The sequence below is a fragment of the Acomys russatus genome, chromosome 15 (genome assembly GCF_903995435.1).
Source record: "Acomys russatus chromosome 15, mAcoRus1.1, whole genome shotgun sequence".
Classification (NCBI taxonomy): domain Eukaryota; kingdom Metazoa; phylum Chordata; class Mammalia; order Rodentia; family Muridae; genus Acomys; species Acomys russatus.
Window position 1 is genome coordinate 52847335 of NC_067151.1, and position 20890 is coordinate 52868224.

Consider the following 20890-nt stretch of genomic DNA (forward strand, 5'->3'; position numbering starts at 1 on the left):
AAAACTTATTAGAATCCTCATTTCTACATTTCTTTAGATTAATTTCCATTTATTTCTGTGTGATTGTGTTTCATTTTGGTTCTGAAGTAAAAGACTAGCCTCCTGGATGTTACAATGATAGCATCTTCTCACAACCTTTTGTCCTTCCCTCTTCTTTTAAAACCAAAAATCATCTTCATTGCCGTGGATTTTCTTTGGAGCATTTCCTTTCTATTTCAGGGTTTAGAATCACTAGTCTTTAGGAAGGTGGCTGCTACATGAAAAATACTTTCATCTAGTTTTACTTTTATCTGAAAATACCTTTTATTTTCTTTAATCTTTCAAAAGAAGCAGTATAGCTGGGTATAGAATAGTTCTTTTCTTAAGAAAATAAATATAAACAGTTGCTCCACTTCCTTGTAGCTTGTGGTTGCAGATGAGGATCTTGTCATTTGAACAGAAGTTCCTCACTTAAAAAAAACAGAACTAGAACATTGCATGCCTGTCCTCTGCAGGGAGTCCCTGAACACAGTCCTGGGCACACTAGGGTCGCTGCCTGCCTCTCTAAGTGTGGCTGAGGTAAGGAGAAGGATTTCAAATCAATCTAGTTAACAACTGAAAAAGAGACTATTACAGAAAAACCATCCTGGCTTGTCTCTTCATGCAGGAAAGTACAGCATCCTCTCATAGACCTCTCATGGAGGTGCAGAGTAGAAGTACTAAAACAGTCAGAATCTCAGCGAGGGGAGGGGAGAGGAAAGGAGGAAGGGGAAAAGGAGAGAAAGAAAAAGGAGAGAAAGAAAAAGGAGAGAGAGAGACGGGTAGTAAACACCGCTCAAGGACAGGCAAGCTTCTTAGAAGAAATATATTATGTCCTAGACATGGGTAGTCCACTGGGAGTGTAGATAAAATGCTTATTTGGAAAAAATGAGGAGGCAGAGAAAGAGGAAGGGGAGGAGGATGAAGAAGAAGAAAAAGAAAGAAAGAAGGCGAAGAAAGAAAGAAGAAGAAGAGAGGAGGAAGAAGAAGGAAAGAAGAGAAGAAAGGAAGAAGAAGAAGAAGAAGAAGAAGAAGAAGAAGAAGAAGAAGAAGAAGAAAGAAGAAGAAGAAGAAAGAAGAAGAAGCAGCAGCAGCTTATGTTGACTATGATTCCCCTGAATACCAGCTACTGTTCTAAGACCTTAGAAGCATCTGCTCATTGAATATTTCTCAAAACATTTACAGGACATTGCTGTGTGTCTGTGTGTGTGAATGTGTGTGTGTAACTTTTTTAATGTTAAGATTGGAATTGAGAGGCTGATGCAGACTAGATAAGGACTTTATCTCCACATTTCTACAGATGTTGATTTTGTAGTTAACGGCCTAAGCTCTGACCTGTTAGAACTGGTTGGATTGCATTCTAGGTCTTTCTGACTCCAAAGCCAGTTCTCTGGATGGCTGTGCAATATTACTCCATCCTGTTGTCTTGCTTCGGAAAAGGACTGGAAGGTATGCGCCACTACTGCCATTCTAGGAACTGCTAGGCAATGTGGCATTTTAAGAGTGTACATAAGCTGACAGTGCTTGTATTATTAATTCAATAATACTAAATGAGATTCATTGCATATAACTTTTCCCACACATTTAAGAACACAATTTCAATATCTAAAGCTATGTAAGCCTGGGGGGGGGTGCCCACACCCTTCAGCCCAGCACTTGAGAGGCAGAGGCAGGGAGATCTCTGTGAGTTCAAGACCAGCCTGGTCTACATAGGAGTTCCAGGTCAGCCAGGGCTACATGATCAGACCTTGTCTCAAATAAGAGAGGGAAAGAAAAAGAAAGCTGTGTGAATTTCAAGGTAAATAGTGCCATGTATGAAGGGTATATCATGAAAGCTATGATTGTAAATACATGAATACATGTAATTAAAAAAACATTCTTTTGACTTTACCCTTCAATTCCTTACCAGAATAGGAAAACTTAAGGCAGTTCTTGAAAATAGATTAGTCAGTATACATCTAAAGAAGTTCTTATTTTCTTGTAACATGAGTTTATGCCTTCAGTCACAACGGAATTCAAAGCACTAGGCTGGCCATTCAGAATGATCAGTGACACAGCTGGGTGTGGTGACCTACCTACAGCTCCAGTTATTTGAGAGACTGAGGCTAGAAGACCACACAAATTCCAGAATCTGAAGCCAGCTTGGAGACAGAGCAACACCCTGACCTAAAGAAGAAGTCATTAACAGAGATGAATACGATGTAGCTGGTACCACTAGAAACTTACACATGAAGATCGTCCACTGAATCCAACATGGACTTTAGAAGATTGGAGACCTCTTACAGAAAAGGAAGGAGCATTAACCAGGCTTCCGCTGCTATGAGAAATACTTGAGACAAATCAACTTAAGGAAAGGAAAGGAAATAGGACTTCTGAAGCTGTGAAAAGAGAGTTGTCAGTTCAAGGCCATCCTGGGACATGTAGTGAAATGGTGGGGGACGGGGAGGGAAGGAAGAGAAACAGAAAGACAAGAGAACTTTATTTTAGCTCACAGAAGCCGTAGTCCAAGAAGCACTGAGCCTGCTGTGGCACAGTACATTCATGGTGGACAGAGCAGGATGCGCATGTCTTGCTGGCTCAGAAGCAAAGAAAGTCAAGGGACCACAATCTTCAGTGGCCTTCCTCCCTCCCACAAGGCTCCATGGGGTTTCTCTCTCTCCCTTCCTTCCTTCCTCCCTCCCTCCCTTCCCTCCTTCCTTCTTTTATCTTCTCTGCTCCCAGGCCCTAACTGACCTGGAACTTGCTTTGTAGACCAAGCCGGCCTCAAACTCAGAGATCCACCTGCCTCTGCCTTCCAAGTGCTGAGATTAAAGGCATCTTTAAAGTAAAAATACTTCTGAAATGTAGCAAAGGCGCGCGGGGGGGGGGGGGGGCTTCAAAAGGGGCAAAAAGAACAAATAGATGCAGTGCTAAAGAAGAAATTTCCTTCTGAAACTTGAAATTTGGCAACTTCCAGGTGTGTAGGTGGCAGTCATTTAAACTGATGGCATCGGTCTTTCCTGTGATTGATGCTGACCCTGTACAGGACAAGTGTCTGTCTGTCAGTGCTGTCTTGACTTTATGGTCTCCCTGCTTTGTGTATCAGGAGCCCCTGCTGACCAGTTATTTCTGTAGTCTTGGGCTCAGCAGATTCTCCCACCCTCCTGAGACTCCCCAGTGAAGCCTCTGGAGTAGTAAATGGTCCAGCAAGAGGATGTCTTCCAAGTGGCATGCAAGTGAGGGAAGCAGCCACCATGCCATGGTTTCTACAGGTACGCCTGTCTTAATGTCTTCAGAGCCCAAGCATCAGACACAGCCCCTGGTGGATCAGCAGGTGTCAGGCTAGACTGGAGGCAGACAGAAAGCTGTAGAGGTTGTCCACTAGCTGACCTCAGGCTCAGGGCTATCATACGGAAGACTTGTTCTCAGTTGATGACATCTATCCCAGGCCACCAAGGGAAGGTTACCAGCTCCTATGCAATTCAGTGTCTGGGCCAAGCTTCCTGCTGCCTGCACTCCGGAGCTCAGCAGCATTGGGTCCTCCTCACCCTGCATAACTGCTTCACCAGGACTGGCTTCTATCCTACAGCTGTGATAGGTTAAACATGGGCTCCCCGAGTTGTGACTGCTCTGTTCTCAGGTCTTCAGGATAGTCCAGGTTCCTTCTAAAGATGACACCTGGCCACAGCCGTTGAGCCTGTGGAACTTCTCTGCTGGTGACCCCTTCCAACAGCGGAAATCACTGTTTCTGCAAGATTTGTAACTGGAATTGAGGCTGGGGGAAGCTATGAGCTCGTTCTTCCAACAGGACTGCCAGGCTTTTCACAAGGGCGACCTGGCTTATCTTTTGCCTAAGCTTCTGTCTCTCCTCCCCCTGTCCTTGCCTCGCCCCGCCTCCTGGCTAGCTTTGTCTTTTTCTGTGCAGCACCCTTTGGGTTCTTTGCAATGTCCAGCTGTCCTATTACCTCATTTTGAGGATTTCCAAAGCTCTTCTCTTTCTCTGATACAGTGTCTATTTTCATTTAACTTGATGCTCTTCTTTCCCCAAGTCAAGGGGCCAAAACTTACCCAGAAACCAAAAATGCCTTTGCTTTCTTTTAAATAGTTGTGAGAGAAAGAAAAAATATAATATTTCATAGCAAATGAAATTTATATACAACTACAATCTTGTTACTTTAAAACATTTTTTAGATGTTATGGCTTTTTAATCTATCCTAGGATAAAAATGACAGCAAGTTAATTTATTTACATTTCTGCATGCCAACACGCTTTTTATAACAGCTGAATCTGATAAAATTTGACCAAAGTCATGTTGATTATTTCCTTAGGAAGTTGGTGAAATCAGAAGGAAAAAATTAATATTTCACCAAAACCACTTACTGAGTGTGCATTTTATAGAAAATGTTTCTTCTGGAGAGATGGCTCAGCAGACAAAGGCACTTGTTGCCCTTACAGAAGGACCTGGGTTCAGGTCCCAGCACCCACATGATGACCCACAGTCATCTCTGTAACTCTAGTTCCAGGGCATCCTCCTCCTGCTCTTCCAGAGCATCAAGCGTGCACATGATGCACACACATACAGGCAGGAAGGACTGTCATGCACATGAAAATAAGTACAACTTTAGAAAAGAAAAAGGTCCTAAATAAATATAAGATTCATTTAAATAAAAAGATATAAAACGATATACCTTCTAAAGTGGTTTAGAAATGAATGCAGAAGAGTGCAAGGTGGGTCAGTGTGTAATATAAATGTACGCTCATTGAGAAGAAACTCAGAAACATGATAACTCCTATGAAATGCTGCAACAATCCCTTTACCTTACTTTTAGCTATTTCATAAATGTCACAATAGAAATTAGATGCTGCAAAGACACATTTTTAAAAAGGAAACAAGAGTATTACTGGCTCGGTTGTTAAGAGTGTTTGCTATTCTGGGCTGGAGAGATGGCTCAGAGATTGAGAGCACTGTCTGTTCTTCCAGAGGTCCTGGGTTCAATTCCCAGCACCCACATGGTGGCTCACAACCATCTATAATGAGATCTGATGCCCTCTTCTGGCAAGTATATGTAATAAATAAATAATTTTTTAAAAAGAGTGTTTGCTACTCTCCCAGAGGACCCAAGTTTGGTTCCAGGCACGCAGCCTTGTATCTCCAGCTCTAAGATATCCAGCACCCACTTCTAGACTCCATGAGCACCTGCACATGGATGGCACCTGCACATGGATGGCACCTGCACATGAATGGTACCTGCGCATGGATGGCACCTGCGCATGGATGACGCGCGCGTGCGCGCGCGCGCGCGCGCACACACACACACACACACACACACACACACAAATAGTAACAATACATAACACAACATCATTGTTATAATTCAGAATAGATTCAAATGTATTAAAGACATAAAGATACCGGGCGTGGTGGCGCACGCCTTTAATCCCAGCACTCGGGAGGCAGAGGCAGGCGGATCGCTGTGAGTTCGAGGCCAGCCTGGTCTACAAAGTGAGTCCAGGATGGCCAAGGCTACACAGAGAAACCCTGTCTCGGGAAAAAAAAAAAAAAAAAAGACATAAAGATAAGTATTTCCTTTTGGTCTCTCTTCTAACGCTTCTTCCTCTGTTGACCTGTCGTGGAATTTGGGTTGGGTGAGTGGATTCTGATTGGACTCTCCAGGTAAGATGTCCTGGAAGGGACTGTTCTATCACTAGCTCTGTGACTGTGCTACTGTGAACTGGCTTCAGCTGTTCCTATTTCATATGCTTGTTGGTGGAATGTGCAACTTGCAAGATGCAAAGCCTCCCTGAAGGTGCACTAGGCACTGAAGGGTATCACGAGCAAAGCAGGGTCTTTTTTATTGAAATACTGTCATGAGTGGGAATCCAGAGCCAGCCAGGTTGCTCCTATTTTAGCAATTTGTTTTGCATTGCTGTCCCAACCACTTCTTCATGATCCATTTGGCATGGATGAACGAACAAGTGGTGTACTGTGTAGCGTTGCTCACCTCCAGAATCTACTTCGAAACCTGAGAGAACCATAAAGTATGTATGTATATGAGTGCAGTGTGTGTGTGTGTGTGTGTGTGTGTGTGTGTGTGTGTGTGTTTATAGATCTTTTTTCATGTAGCCCAAGGTAACCTTCAATTTCCTATTTAGCCAAGGCTGACTTTGAGCTGCTGATCCTCCAGCTCCACCTCTGGTACCTGAGATTTTATGTGCATTTCCCACCCCGCCCAGGTTTTTCAATGCTGAGTATGGAACTCAGGACCACACAAGATAGACAAACACTCTCCCAAGTGGGCTCTCTCCAGCCCCTCTCATCATGTCTCACTGGAACACATGAATAGCTATTGTTTACCTGTTTTCCCACGGCTGCTCTTGACCTGCAAGGGCAGAATTGAGTTGGTGAGAGAGATCAAATAGCCAGAGAAACCAAAACAATCTCCTTTGAGGCCTTTCCAGAAAAATCCTTGACGATCCTTAATCTCTAGGAGTTCTTAAGGATTTGAAATTTGTTCACAAGAAAAGGACGCCATTTGTTAGTAAGTTCATCAGTTCCCTAGATACAAGCAAAGAACTGCAATAGGTAAAGACAAAGCTTCAAATTAAAAGGCCCATAAATCAGAATATTAGGCACATATGTACCAGATTCTCAGCTTAACCCCTGTGTTAGGTAAACACTCATTCTCCCTGTCCTTCTGGGAAGTGGCAACACTCCTGGAAGCCGGAGACTGCACAAACTGGGTGACTCTCCATGGCTCACACAGCCAGCTCTGGACAAAGCCAGGGTCTCTATCTACGGCAGTGAAGTTCAACACTATATTCTCAACTGGGCGTGGCTTTGTGATAGAACGTGTGCATCTCAAGCACCAGAAACCAAAGCAAAACAACAACAACAACAACAACCTTCACAAACATAGTCTTTTTTTCTATGGCACTGGGAATGAACACTGGGTCTTGCCCATGGTAGCCATGTGCTCTTCCACTCAGCTACACCTGAGGCCCCACTTTATTAACCATAACTGAAACTCATGGTTGTTTATTATTTGCCTAAACTTCTCAGTGGCTGTGGGATGGGTAAAAGTAACCTTTACAAAACAGACAGGCCAACAAAAAACCCGACAAGTAATCAACTCTGATTCCATAAATACAAGCATATTTGCTTGCCATGAGCTACCCAGAATGCCCAGTCTGCTTTTTGTTGTCTATCTGCAAAGTAAATGTTGCAGGTGGTGTTCCCAAGTGCACTCAACCCCAGCCTTGGTCTGGCCAACACACCTTCATAGTCCAGCCATGGAAACAGCATTTAATAAGACATTTGGGAAAGATTGGCCTAAAATCCAGCAAGACAGACTCAGCTCTTCAGTATTTGACCGTCTTCAGAAACGATGGCAAATGCTTCTTTGTGACACAGAGAGAAGACCTCAGCAGCTGTCAGATGAAAGATGGAAACAGCTCCTTAGGCTCTGGTGCGTCTAGATTTTGCCAGTGAAATCCTAAAGCAAATAAGATGGAGGCTACACCGTGCTCACTGGGGAAATTAATTCTTGGGTGACTGAGTGTCTCACAGAAAGTTACGGTGATGAGGAAACTGAAGACACCTGCCTAACTGCGGCTTTGACGAGCTCTCAGCAGACCCTGAGGACATGGGAACTCCTCCAGAGACTCCTGAAAACTGAAACCTTTCGTTGATTACTATGTTTCACATTGCTGTGACCTAACACTTGATAAAAATGACTTAAGAGAGGAGGGGTTTCTCGTTTAAGTTTAAGAAGAAGACACTGCCTCGCTAGGCCACAGGGGAAGAGGATGCACTCTGTCCTGATGGGACTTGATGTGCTGGGATGGGTTGGTGGAGTAGGGGAGGGGGATGGGGAAAGACAGAGAGAGGGTGAGACTGGGAGGAGAGGAGGGAGGGGGTTCCGATTGGGATGTAAAGTGAATAAATAAATAAATAAGAAACAAATAAATAAATAAAAGACACCATCCATCTTGGCAGGAAAGGCACAGCTGCCAAAGCTGGTTAAAGTGTGTTCTCATCATCCCAGAAGCAGAGAGCAGACAGGAAGCAAGGCAGGAATCTACACCTTTAACCACTTCCTCCAGTGAGCTTCCACCTCCTCAGCATTCTGAAGCCTTCCAAAACAGCCTCACTACCAAAGGACCAAGTGTTTAAACACCTGAGCCTGTGGATGAGGGGGGCACAGGGGGTTAGTGTCCCATATTGAAACCACTGTAATAGGGGCACCTGGCCCAAGGCCTTAGCTTCCTCATACTGTGCAAATATCAAGCCTCAAGCCTCGGTGAACAGAGACACAGCCTTCGGCTGCAGTGCCTACAGAAAGGAAGTTCTTTGTGTCTCCAAATACACCCCCAATCTTACATCCATTTTTAGCTCTGGAACTTTAAAGCTCCTCCCCAGGGAGGAGGCCATTGTTCTCCTGCAAACTGCTGGTGGCATCCTTCCAGAAAGACTTCTCCTCCTTTGTCACCTTCACATCCTCAGCTTCAAAGTGCAGACCTGCGAGATCTTTGCCTGGACCTGGGATTTTTGTTTGTGTCTCTCATTTCATTGACTAGCTTTATTGTTTTACATTTAAAATGCTAATGTGAACTACCCCTGCCTGGAGTCGTCATGGAGACCTGTCCTATCTAGTCATGTTCTCAACTTCCTAATTGTTTCTAACACATTTGGGAGTTTTCACTCTTGTTTAAGAAGTAATATATTGTCAGGCGTGGTGGCACATGCCTTTAATCCCAACCCTTGTGAGGCAGAGGCAGGCAGATCTCTGTGAGTTCGAAACCAGGCTGGTCTACAAAGCCAATCCAGGACAGCCAAGGCCTTTACACAGAGAAACTCTGTTTTGAACCCCCCTCCCACAAAAAAATGAAGAAATAAAAGGAGGAGGAGGAGGAAGAAGAGGAGGAGGAGAAGGAGGAGGAGGAGGAGGAGGAGGAGGAGGAGGAGGAAGAAGAAGAAGAAGAAGAAGAAGAAGAAGAAAAGAAAGAAGAAAGAAGAAGAAGAAAGAAGAAGAAGAAGAAAGAAAGAAGACAGTCATATGTCTAGAGCAAACACCACAGTGTCTGAAGGCTAGCCCCTGGCAATGAGGAATTTTAGAATTGAAATGTGTCTACAATTAATTACTAACAAAACAGTTTAGTGGGGTCATTAAGAAACCAGCTTTGAAGGCAGCCTGGCCAGTGAGGAGAGCTGGTTTGATTTGATGCTGAACAGAGAAGCAGTCTTTATGTGTCTCCCTTTACATATCTTAAACTGGAGTGAGGGTCAGAGTGTTCTCCAGTTGTTGGTAAGGATTCATTGAACTAACCTGTCAAAGGCTTATAGTTCCTTACTAGGAACAGTAAGAAGTGCCAATATTTCCACTGGTTCCACAATTGAAATAAAGACATTTTAGAAAACAATGTGAAGAGCTGGGCGTGGTGGTGCACACCTTTAATCCCAGCACTCAGGAGGCAGAGGTAGGTGGATCTCTGTGAGTTCAAGGCCAGCTTGGTCTGCAAAGTAAGTCCGAGACAGCCAGGGCTACACAGAGAAACCCTGTCTCAAAACACTGAAAAAAAAAGTGAGTGGGTTCAATCCCCAGTACCTTGTACACTGGGCTGAGATACCTGAGATCATAAGACACACACACACACACACACACACACACACACACACACACACATGATGGGGATTGGGGAGAAAGAAAGGAGCGAGAAGAATATAGAAAGGGTTTAAACATGCTTTTCTTTCTGTCTCTTTAAGGCCCAGACTACATAAAAGATCACTTGCCTAAAGTTCACCAGCATACCGCCTACATAGGAGAAAAGCGGCCAGCATTAGAGAAAACTGGAGATCTCAGATATTTGTGCAGGTCTGCCTCGAGCAGAAGCCTGCCAGCAAAATATAAACACGAGTACACTGGTGGAATTGGTTGGGGGATACCAGAGTACAATTTCATCAACAGATCAAGAATGGAGAGCGGCTTTCAGATCAAGGTACTGTTCTTAGTCTCATGCTCTTGGTAGGCTCCTTGTGTTCTGACTTGAGTTCACTGTGAGTCTGCATCACAGACAGTGACAGCCCCCTAGATACACTGAGAACTCATGACATTTAAGTTTGGCAGGAAGGTAAGTGTTGGGGATAAACGTACTTAATAGCAACACGCCCTTTTAGCCCCTTTAACAGATGAGAGGTACAAAGAAAGTACAACCAACAGTGTGACGCTCTGTGCTGGGTTAGGGAATGTACCCAGAGCCGCATGAACGAGGGGGCATTTGCACACGTCCTCCGTGCTAGCACTGCTCTCTGAGTGGGCTGCTGGGACGAAGATGGTACTGAATTTCATTATTCTGCAAAGTAAAAATTACCGAGCGTCAGATCCTGAATGTTAACTATGTTGAACGTGCAGTGTCGGTGAGCAGGGTTGTATAGTCTAGAATTCCTGTCTGGTTTCCTTCGGAGAGTGTGGACCAAGGCAGGTGCCCACACAGTCATCACGGCAAAAAAAGTGAAAGTGATTTTAGAAGCAGTGTCTGAGGATTTGAGTGTATTTACAGACAGGCGTTAGCACCTCCTGTACACTCATGATATATTACACAATGGCAGAATTTCCAAAGATCCTCAAATTGTTGTTTGAAATTTGTGTGCGTGTGTGTGTGGTGTATTGTATGGTTTGTGTATGTGTGTGTGTGTGGTGTGTTGTGTATATACTGTGCATGTGTGTATGTATGTGGTATGTGCATATGTGTGTTTCTGTGTATGCATGTGTGTGGTGTGTGTAGTGGGGGTATGGGCGGTATGTGGGTGTTTTGTGTGTGCGTGTATGTTATGTGTATGTTGTGTGTGCGTGTTTGTGGTGTGTGTGTGTATGTGTGTGCGCACACACGCGCGCTGTACAGAGACTGGTCTTTCTCAGAAGAGGCTTTAAGTTATGGTGCTTTCTGTGTACTTTCTTTGTCCTGCCATCTTAACAGTAATTTCTTTCACATATCTACCTATCTCTCAAAACAATTTTAGGTCCCCCCGCTTTTTTTTTTTTTTTTTTTTGCCTTTTCATGTTTTGTCTTTATTTTTTTATTTAAAAAAAAAAAAAAAAAAGGCAGCCAGGCGTGGTGGCACAGGCCTTTAATCCCAACACTTGAGGAGGCAGAGACTGGTGGATCTGTATGAGTTTGAGGCCAGCCAGGTCTACAAAGTGAGTCCAGGACAGAGAAACCCTGTCTCAAAAAACAAAACAAAACGGCCAGGAAACCACTAGTTAGCATAATTCCCAAGCAAGTGAAATGAGAGCCCAGGTATCAACAACCCAGCAGTGCAGTGGGAGATAAGGAAAAACAGACCACGCCCTTCACTTCTGTGTTCATAAACAGTCTCAATGCTGAGGTCCATTTTCTTTCTTGCCTTTTCTCTTCTAACCCTGTGTTCCGCAGTACAATGGTGACTCTTAAGTGAAAAAGTTCAAGACCTAACTTTATATAGGAAATGGATAACAATTATAAAAATAAACATTTAATAGCAACATTTTCCCCACAGATTCTCTAGAAATGCTAACCAGAAAACAATAATAATTTTAAAGTGACTTATTTTTACATGGTTTCTGTCAATTTTTTCTTTTCTTTTAATTACGATAGAGTTAGATCAGGTTCCTCACTTCCTTTCCTTTCCTCCAACTCCTCCCATGTGCCCTCACCTCGCTCTCAATTCCTGGCCTCTTTCCTTTAACCTTAGACACTTGCTTAAGGGGGAATCACTGGACTTAGAGCTTTCTAGTAAAAGATTCTGGGACTGGTAGCATGTGGTAACTGAAAAAGATTGTACATATAAGCAAAGAACCACCTGCAACTCTCCTACACATTAAGACCTGTGTGTTACCAGGGCTCCTAATCATCCCCTCCAAATCCCAGGCCTGGTTTCCAGTGCATGCAAGGTAAAAATTTTACGTCGAGACTCAGATTTCAATTTCTTGTTAACCCATTTACTTTCACCCACCCAGATCTAGCCTATGAATTTACATTTGGAGATATACGCGCCAGTTCCTCTTATACTAACCTATACACGAAGTATAAGGAATCAGATCTAATGTTGCAGGCCTGTAATCTCATTGTTTGGGAGGCTGGGGCAGGGGACTCACAAGTTCAAGGTCAACCTGGGCCAGATAGAGAGCTCTTGTCTCAACAAAAGAGAATGAGAGGGCAGAGAAAGAGAGGAAATTGAGAGAGGGAGAGGCAGAAACGAGAGAGAGACAAAAGGAGAGAGAGAGAAGATGAGAAAAAGGTAGGATAAACAGATGAGAGAGGAGAGAAAGGAGAAAGAAAGACAGAATAGAGGGGTGGGGCAGAGAGATTGGAGGGACAGGAAATTATAAGAGAGGAGAGTGGTGGTGTCAACCAAAGTGACCTTATAGAGAACGGAAGGTGTCACTTAGGCGATGTGTCCACCTGTTGTTACTTTTCCAATGCCTTGTTTCTCTGCGACTTCTTCCACATCTGTAGCCCTTCCGTTCCCATCCTATTGCACATCAAAATGACTGCTTTTCATTTCTGACTGCAGACGTTCCTCAGTGCATTGGATGCAATAGCTCCGAACTGCAGTTTTTACACAGACCCTTGCTGGAGGTTTATAGCTCCAGCAGCTGTGCCTCCCCATTTAAGCTCCTGGTCTGTCTGAAACCTGGGGCGAGAATGCTCAGGCACCTCCAAGGGTCTCTGCAAACAGTGCCTGGGGCAGCTTGCCTCCTGCCCCTACCTGGAACCAGGGCTCTTATTGGGACAAAAGGAGGGCTCCACGGATCATGTGGTAAATAATCTGGCTTGAGCAGATAATAACTTCCATGGGCGTGACACCTGAACACCCTCCACACTGTAGAGGACAGTGAAAACCATGAGACACACACCCACACACGCACTCTCTCCCTCTTCCTCTCCCCCCCCCTCTCTCTCTGTGTGTGTGTGTGTGTGTGTGTGTGTATGTGTGTGTGTTACCTGGCCTAATGTGTGTTACAGTATCATAGTAATGCATACATATAAATATCAACCAGGAAAGGCCATCACTTTTTGCTATTATCTCGGGTTTAAGAACAATGCATTCTTCTTGTTTAAATGGATTTGGTCTCTGCCAAACTATATATTTCATTTCTACAAGATTATAAGGAGTCAGTTGAAACAATGCTGTGGCATTCTAACTGTCTCTCTGGTGGTCTGCCTCCTCACCCCTGGCCTTGCTTTAACCCAAACCTCAGTAAGGTCAGCTGGCTTCCTGATGCCCGTTTTCTGCTCCTGCACTCTGACCTCATGACAAACTGATTTAAGTCAGTTGCTTTCACCACAGAAATGATGTCATATTGGACTTGGTCAGCCATTCCTCATGGGTATGATCCCCAAGACAACAGTAAATCAAGTCATTGCAATGTATATTACAACCACTGTGTTTTACAACATAGAAATCCACCTGTATACGCATATGTGATGTGGCTAATAAAATTTTTCTAGGTTTTGCTAGTTCTGCCACAGTTTTAACTGCCATAATTCTATCAGCGTGCTTTAGAGTCTTCTTTTGACAATTTGATGACATTTGAACAGATTTCTGATAAGATCCTGAAGTCCTTCATGGCTGATGGATTCAGTTTACCCTAAACTGGTTGGCTTGTTGGATATTTTCCTTACTAGTGAATACATTAGGGAAGATAAATAAGAGAATACCTACAATGGATGTTTAATGAGAACACGCTGTGATCCTCTCCGTTAAAATTGAGCCACAGCTCAGACTGCAGTATGGACAGGCGAGCACTTTGCCTAAGGCCACAGCTAGTAACTGATAGAGCCAGGATTTCAGCCCAGGCATGTCAAGCATACAGTGAGTGAATATGATGCAGGAAATGGAAGGCTGGGCTTCAGCTGCTTTGTCACATGCACATCCCTGTGGCCAGTGTCCTGATGGGTCAGTTCTAGTTGCCTCCTTGGCTAAAGCATGTAGCCTTTTCTTCATAATTCTCTGTGTTCTCCCAGCTCTGCACTCAGTAGCATTTACACACAATGCACCTCACCTGTAATATGAAGTTGTTCATAGGTACCAGCCACATAGTGGATGGAAGAAGAATCTGGTCATGCTTTTGAAATTTTAATCTAAGAAGCATTTTAACGCCCTTCAAAACAAATCAAATATCAGAAGTATTACGGCAGCTAGAAAGACACTCTCAGCAGATGACATGGTCTTTCATTGTCCCTCTGCAGTAAAACAGCATTCTCCCCTTTCTCAAATCTTACTACAAAAAAAGAAGAAAAAATCCAAAGTCAGTGCGGAGCTGTTAAATATATAGAATGCTAAAATATATATTTCAGGACTAGTGGGCATTTTCCTCCTCACTCCAAAAATTCTAATTTCTCTTTGGGTTTATTTAGAGTAATCAGAAAAGCAGCCACCAGTCTTAAGTCCCATTTGGTGGGACTGGAAATTGAAACTAGGGCTTCATGAATTCTAGGCAAGTGCACAACCACAGGCAGAGATATTTTAAAAGCATAATTAGGCTTCTCCCTTCAACCCAGTTATAAAAGAAAAATTAAAAAATGGTTCTTCTAAAACAGCTATGCATGGGCTGAAGAGGTGGCTCAGCAGTTGAGACAGCTATTGCAGATCCAAATACCCACACAAGACAGCTGACAACTGTCTGTACCCAGCTCCGGGGCATCTGACCCTCCAGTCTCCATGACGACATGCACTCTCTCACACACACAGTTATAAGCAATAAAAAATAAATCATAGAACATCTACGTTTTTGGAGTACTTTGTTCTGAGACAGATATGTTAGTGCTTAGTTCTCAACTTTACTTCGAACACTTATTTGCACCTAATAGTTTGTGGTTTACTATAAAAATGACCTTTCATCCCTGAGTGCTGGATACAGCTGACAGCCAGTGAGGGCAAAGAAATCCTCTGTTTTCCTTGAAAATAATGTAGTAACACCACTTAACTCCTTAAACCTTGATTTGTTTGTTTTGTTTTGTTTTGTTTTCTGCTGTTTTACAAAGTTTGCACTTACAGGATTCCTGAAACAAATTGAAGAAAGTAATTTTCTTATAAAGTCTTACTTGGATATGAACCTCCAGAAAAAGAATTGTGTGTTTGATCCTGTGTGTGTTGGAGGATGGTCTGATGTATTTTGATGCTAATTACTGCTTGCTGTCTCTGTGACCCATCTTTTGACCAATAAAAGGCCACACACCTGGGCAGGGCAAAGGAGTTAAGGTTCCTGGGCTTAGAGAGACCCGAGGAGGAGAAGAAAAAAGAGAGGAAGGCCACCATGGGTTAGGTGGAAGAAAAGCACGTGGCCGGCATGGATGGAAGATTTGGCCCAGATGAAGAATATTAGCAAGTATTTGGGATTATGGATGGGAGGTAGCTTAATAGAAGTTACTAGAAGCAGATGGCATGGGATTGGGGCAGAGTGTGGGATATATGCCCCACTTTGGGAAGTAGTTTACAGGATTGATATCTGACCCGCCACAGGTTAACTAAGACTATTTTAAAATATAACAAGTGTCTGTGTCTTGATTGATTGCTAGCAGGTTTTACTGAAATAATAATAGTTATAGGCTTGATAATAAACATTATTAGACCATACAAATACATTAATAACAACATCTGTAGCTGGTGTTCAAGGCAGGTTTGTGACGAAAAGCATGTCAGTGTCAGCCTGGCATAGAAAGAAACAGATCTCGCTCACATCCAGAATCCTCCAAGTGTTTCTGAGCAGCTGGGTGTGGTAGCCTTTAATCCTAGCACTCAGAGAGACAGAGGCTGGATAGCTGTGAGTTTGAGACCAGCCTGGTAGAAAAAAAATGCCAGGCCATCCAAAGTTACATAGAGAAACCCTGTCTCGAAAAAAAAAAAAAAAGGAGGGGGGAAAAAAAGAGAAGGGAAGAGAAAGAAGAGGAGAGAGAGAGAGAGAGAGAGAGAGAGAGAGAGAGAGAGAGAGGAAAGAGAGGTTTGAAGAGCTAGGTTGGTCCAAACTAACTTAATTCTCACATGTAGTATATGCATGCACATTTTAAAATATAAGTTAAAACAAACATTTTAAATGTAGTACATTTGGAAACAAGTGTGTCATAGTAGCCAGGGACCTGCCTCTCAGATAAACCTGCACCTTTCCTCACTTACTGAATTGACTTTGCAGGCAGTCATGGGTGATTTGGAAAATAAATACATTCTTGCTCTCTATAATTTTTTTTATTATGATGTAGAACTATGAGAAGAAAAAAAGAAAGGAAGAGAGTGCTGTGTCATATGAACCTGGAAAGGGAATTTTGACCCTTAGTTGTAAGGACAGCTTACAGTACTATGTAGGGCTTGACATAACATCTTGGGTATATTTCTAATGTAAGCATCGGCTCTTCCACCAATCAATAAAATTAAGCTTCTTAAAGACAGAAATTAAGCACATTCTATAGACTTTCAGCAAATACTATTGGATAATGACAACAGCACAGGAAGCTAAGAAAAGATGGACGAACTTAGAATACACTCCAGTAAAACTGGTCTGATTACACAGATAAGTTTTAAAAGTTATTGTGGAAGAATTCCACCATTTGTACATGATCTAATATCAGAAGCACAGATGGACAAAATACCAGGACATCTGTTTTCTAAATCTGGCCTTGATCCTCTCTTCTTAAGGTCACTGAAGGGAAATCCTTAAAGCATTATAACGTTGCAAAGATCGTTTCCTCTATTATTCATACATAACACTTGCAGAACACCTCGGCTATGTTGACAAAAATGCATAGAATGTGGAGCAAATGAGACCAGACATGTGGCATTCTCTATGCTGTCCCGTTGAATCTTGCAAGCCAAGGACCCTCAGCCAAGCAGGTTAGAAAGAATTCATGAAGTGTAGAGGGCCTTATGCATGTGATCCCAGCTCTGTGTTTGGGTGTGCGCACACACACACACACACACACACACACACAGAGCAAATGAATGCTTCGGAACCTCTCTTAAGTGGGGAAGAATTCATCGGGCTGGGGAGGTTGGAGGAGGTGGCTTTGCTTTGTGGTATTTGGGAGAGCAAAAGTTGTAAGTTTTAGTTACTGTGCCTAAGAGATCCATGAAACAAAAATGCCTCTAACCTGAAGCCCCTTCCCCAAGGACAGATACTTCCTGAAATGCTGGAGGCTATTGATGTCTTCACTCCCTAAACAAGTTTGTTTGACCCAATTGCTGGATCACACAGCAGCTCCCAGGCAGGCAGTCCACCAGGATATATTCTTGTTGCTGATTGGACCTGATGGGAAATATGGAGGCCTTATGGGTGTGCCTTTACAAGTCTCTGCAAAATGTGTCTCATCACCATTTCCTGGGAGCCCTGGCATGGTCCTGGCCAGAGGCCAGAATCTTAGCCAGTATTTAATTAAAGCTTGCTTCAAATTTGGCTCAAAAATTGTGGAACTGGTCTTAAGCTTGTGAATCTGAGGCTTAAATGTTGTTGTTGTTGTTTATAAAATGATCATTGCCAGTACTGTGGTCCCCAGCCACACTCCACGGGGCCTTCAGTAGCTTAACAGTCTAGTGACAATACTGGTACCACTCACTTCTCCATCCTTAGCTTAGCACGGGGTAGATACTGATCCAGAAGTGATGAGACGTGAACACTGAGGTTGCTTTTGTCTCAGCCAGAGTCTTTGTTATTTGTGCACAGAAAAAAATTTACATGTGCATTAGATTGTAATCATTCTGCTCCCAGTGAGTTCAATACAACTGCTTGAAAACAACTTACCCTTTCCCCCTCATCTTAACATGAAAATTACTTTTCTCAATGAGGGACCATCCACCACTAGTGGTAGTACTAACTGGACAATTAAATGGGAGGGACTCGCTTTCTAACCCCAGCATAAACAGCAGTACCAAACACCACGAGCAAATGAAGACACCTGCACACGAGGCACTGGCTATATTTCAGGGACTACAGTGATGGGCCATGGAGATTTGGGAAGCTCCCAGCAGCTCCACGAGCAGAGTTTCCTCGGGTTCAGGCCCTGATGGTAATCACCAGAGGGCTAGGCTACAGGAAGGCCACTCATCCACTGTAATACAGAACCACTCTGGCAAAGTTACAGGTCTGGTCCTTCTCTAAACAAAAGTCCTAGTGAGTTTTGGGGGACAGAATGGATGAGGAAGCCATTTATTTCCCTGGAAGAGCACAAGGAGGAGATAACACAAATCTGCCTTCTACCTGAGAATTTGCTTTGCCTACTTTTGCTTTGTTGTTTTTGTTGTTGTTGTTGTTGTTGTTGTTGTTGTTGTTGTGTGTGTGTGTGTGTGTTTTGAGACAGGCTCTGGCTATGTGACGCACGTTGATCTCTAACTTTCTATAACTATGGCTAGACTTAAACTTGGGATATAACTGCCTCAGTTTCCTGAGTGCTGGGCTTAAAGGTATGTACCACTATGTATGGCTTCCCTCTGATAATTAATGAGACAATTCTTTTTTTTTTTTTTTTTCCCAAGACAGGGTTTCTGTGTGTCACCTTGGCTGTTCTGGACTCACTTTGAGGACCAGGATGGCCTCAAAGTCACAGAGATCCGTCTGCCTCTGCCTCCCAGAATGCTGGGACTACAACGTGCACCACCGCGCCTGGCAATGAGGCTAGACTTATACATACGGCTTCTGAGTCAGATTTGTTTGTGGCAGAGGCAGTGTATACTGCTGAAGAGAAAAGTAATCACCAGTCTTACCCAATTGTAAACCCTGCAAGCCACAGTAACAACTATGGCTAACAGCTGGCAAGATCCACTGCTAGTGCAACAGTGGCACCAATGATCTAAGAGTATCCAACCACTGTTTTGTTTTGTTTGTTTTTATTAGACTTTAGGTCTGCTACACAAGATGAGCTAATGTGTGGCCTTGTTGTTGAGACCAGACATGTGTGGACACGTCGTGGGCCCTAGGGGAGAACCTACTACTATTGTTCTGTTAAATGGACGCAATTGAGGGAGTTTTATCTTCTCCCTTTTTGGTCATGTGTGTTGACTAGTATTTTAATAACACTTTGGTTTTATCCCTTATAGACTAGAGATTATATTGGTTTTTCTATTGCTACATAGCAAATGTTCACAAATCCAGAAATTCGACGTATCTGCTTATAGATCTACAGGTCTGAAGTCTGAGAGCAGCATGGCTGCCTGCCTGCTCATGCCTCTCAAAGCTGACAGAGTATCAGTATCATCTCTTTCAAGTTCATGTGGTTGTGGCAGCCTCTACTTCCTTGTGGTTACAGGGATGAGTGTTAGCCAGAAGCCATCCTCAGCAGGACAAGGCCCAAACTCCTACCCATAGCCACCTTCAAAGCAACCAGGGAAATCTCCTCAGGTCTCACACCTCTCTGCGTTACAGCCCTTTGTCAAGAAGTTTAGGGTTTTTTAAGATATCAGTTGATTAGGTTAGGCTCATTGAGGCCAATTCTCTCCCTCCCTCCCTCCCTCCTTCCCTCCCGTGTGTGTGTGTGTGTGTGTGTGTGTGTGTGTGTGTGTGTGTGTGTGTGTTAGAGATTAAACCTACAACTCAAGTATGATACTACTCAAGTGCTCCTTAACACAGCTACATTCCAGTCTGTTTTCAACTTTTCATTTGGGGACAGGGTCTCAACAAGTTGTTCAGGCTGGCCTTGAACTCACTCTGTAGCCTAGACAGAAGTAGAAATTATGATTCTCCTGCCTCAGCTTCCCAAATAACTGGAATTACAAGCTTATGCCACCCACTGCAAGTCTTTTTTTTTTTTTTTTTAATTTCAAAGGATTTACAGTCTTGATTATACTTAGAAATCCCTCACCCTGGTATTGGATTGGATATCTGGAAAAAAAGTATGTTTATCACTAAATGAGAATTCTGGGTACTATTGGAACTCTGCCTACCCCAGGGTTAATAGCACCCCCTTGGAGCATTATTCTCTGGATTGAGTGAGGTAGTGTGAGCCCAGTGCTGGCGCAGTGTTTCATGCAGCTGGGCCTAACAAATGGCATCTAGGGGCAGTCATGTTTCTGTCTGCCTTCATTTTAAAACTATAGTGTTATCAGCACTGTAGAGCCATGATAGAATTTGCACACTGCCTGAATATACACACAAAAAGTAGTGATTCTGCCTCTATAGTTAACAAACTCACAAAACTCAGTGGTAACTGCTTGCTCAAAGTTGACTAATTAGTTCAAATTATTTAAAACAACAAAGTATTGTCAAACAACAATGACAAAAAATGTTCACATCAGACTTCAAAATTATCTGTAACAGGACATAAAATGAAGTGTGGGTCTGTCTGTCTGTCTCTCTCTCTCTCTCTCTCTCTCTCTCTCTCTCTCTCTCTCTCTCTTTCTCTCTGGACAGGAAAATGCACAACAGGATTCAAGCCTTAAACACTGACATTTTTTCAGAAAGAATTGTTTTGTTTCAACCCTCGCTCTGAATATAAAATGAATACTTTAGATGCCCCATTCTTGCAAAGACCTTTATGCCTTTCTTGATTCAGTAATTCCAGTCTAAAAGAGGCAACATTTATGCCCTTTAGTGGCCGAGTCACAACAATGAGGGTGCTTATCATGGCTGTGGGAAGAGAGACACCTAAGGGGTTAACAGTAATATTTTGCAAATTGAGGCAAGTGGAGAACAAACCCATTAGCATAACAAAAGGTAGCTGGAGGGGATTTTTTTCCACTCCACTGTTTGGTACTGAGAGCCTAGTGTCACCAAGGGAGGAGGCTGGAGGAGAAAACCTCAGTGTGTACACATTCTCGAAATACATCGCATTGTGTCTGTTCTGCTAATGAAAAAGCCCATAGTTACAGAAAGGATAATGTGGTCCTTTCCAGGAAGGAAAGCTAAATCAGACACCCTCTCAAAAGCAAGGGTGC

The 20890-nt window shown here is 43.3% G+C and overlaps 1 protein-coding gene across 1 annotated transcript in view; it reads left to right on the plus strand.

The window, feature by feature from the left end:
• C15H4orf45 (chromosome 15 C4orf45 homolog) overlaps window positions 1-20890 on the plus strand; it is a 94510-nt gene that overhangs the window by 42854 nt on the left and 30766 nt on the right. Inside the window, exon 4 of the mRNA XM_051156913.1 lies at window positions 9761-9993. Coding sequence (XP_051012870.1) covers window positions 9761-9993 — 233 coding nt within the window. The remainder of the gene's footprint in view (window positions 1-9760; window positions 9994-20890) is intronic.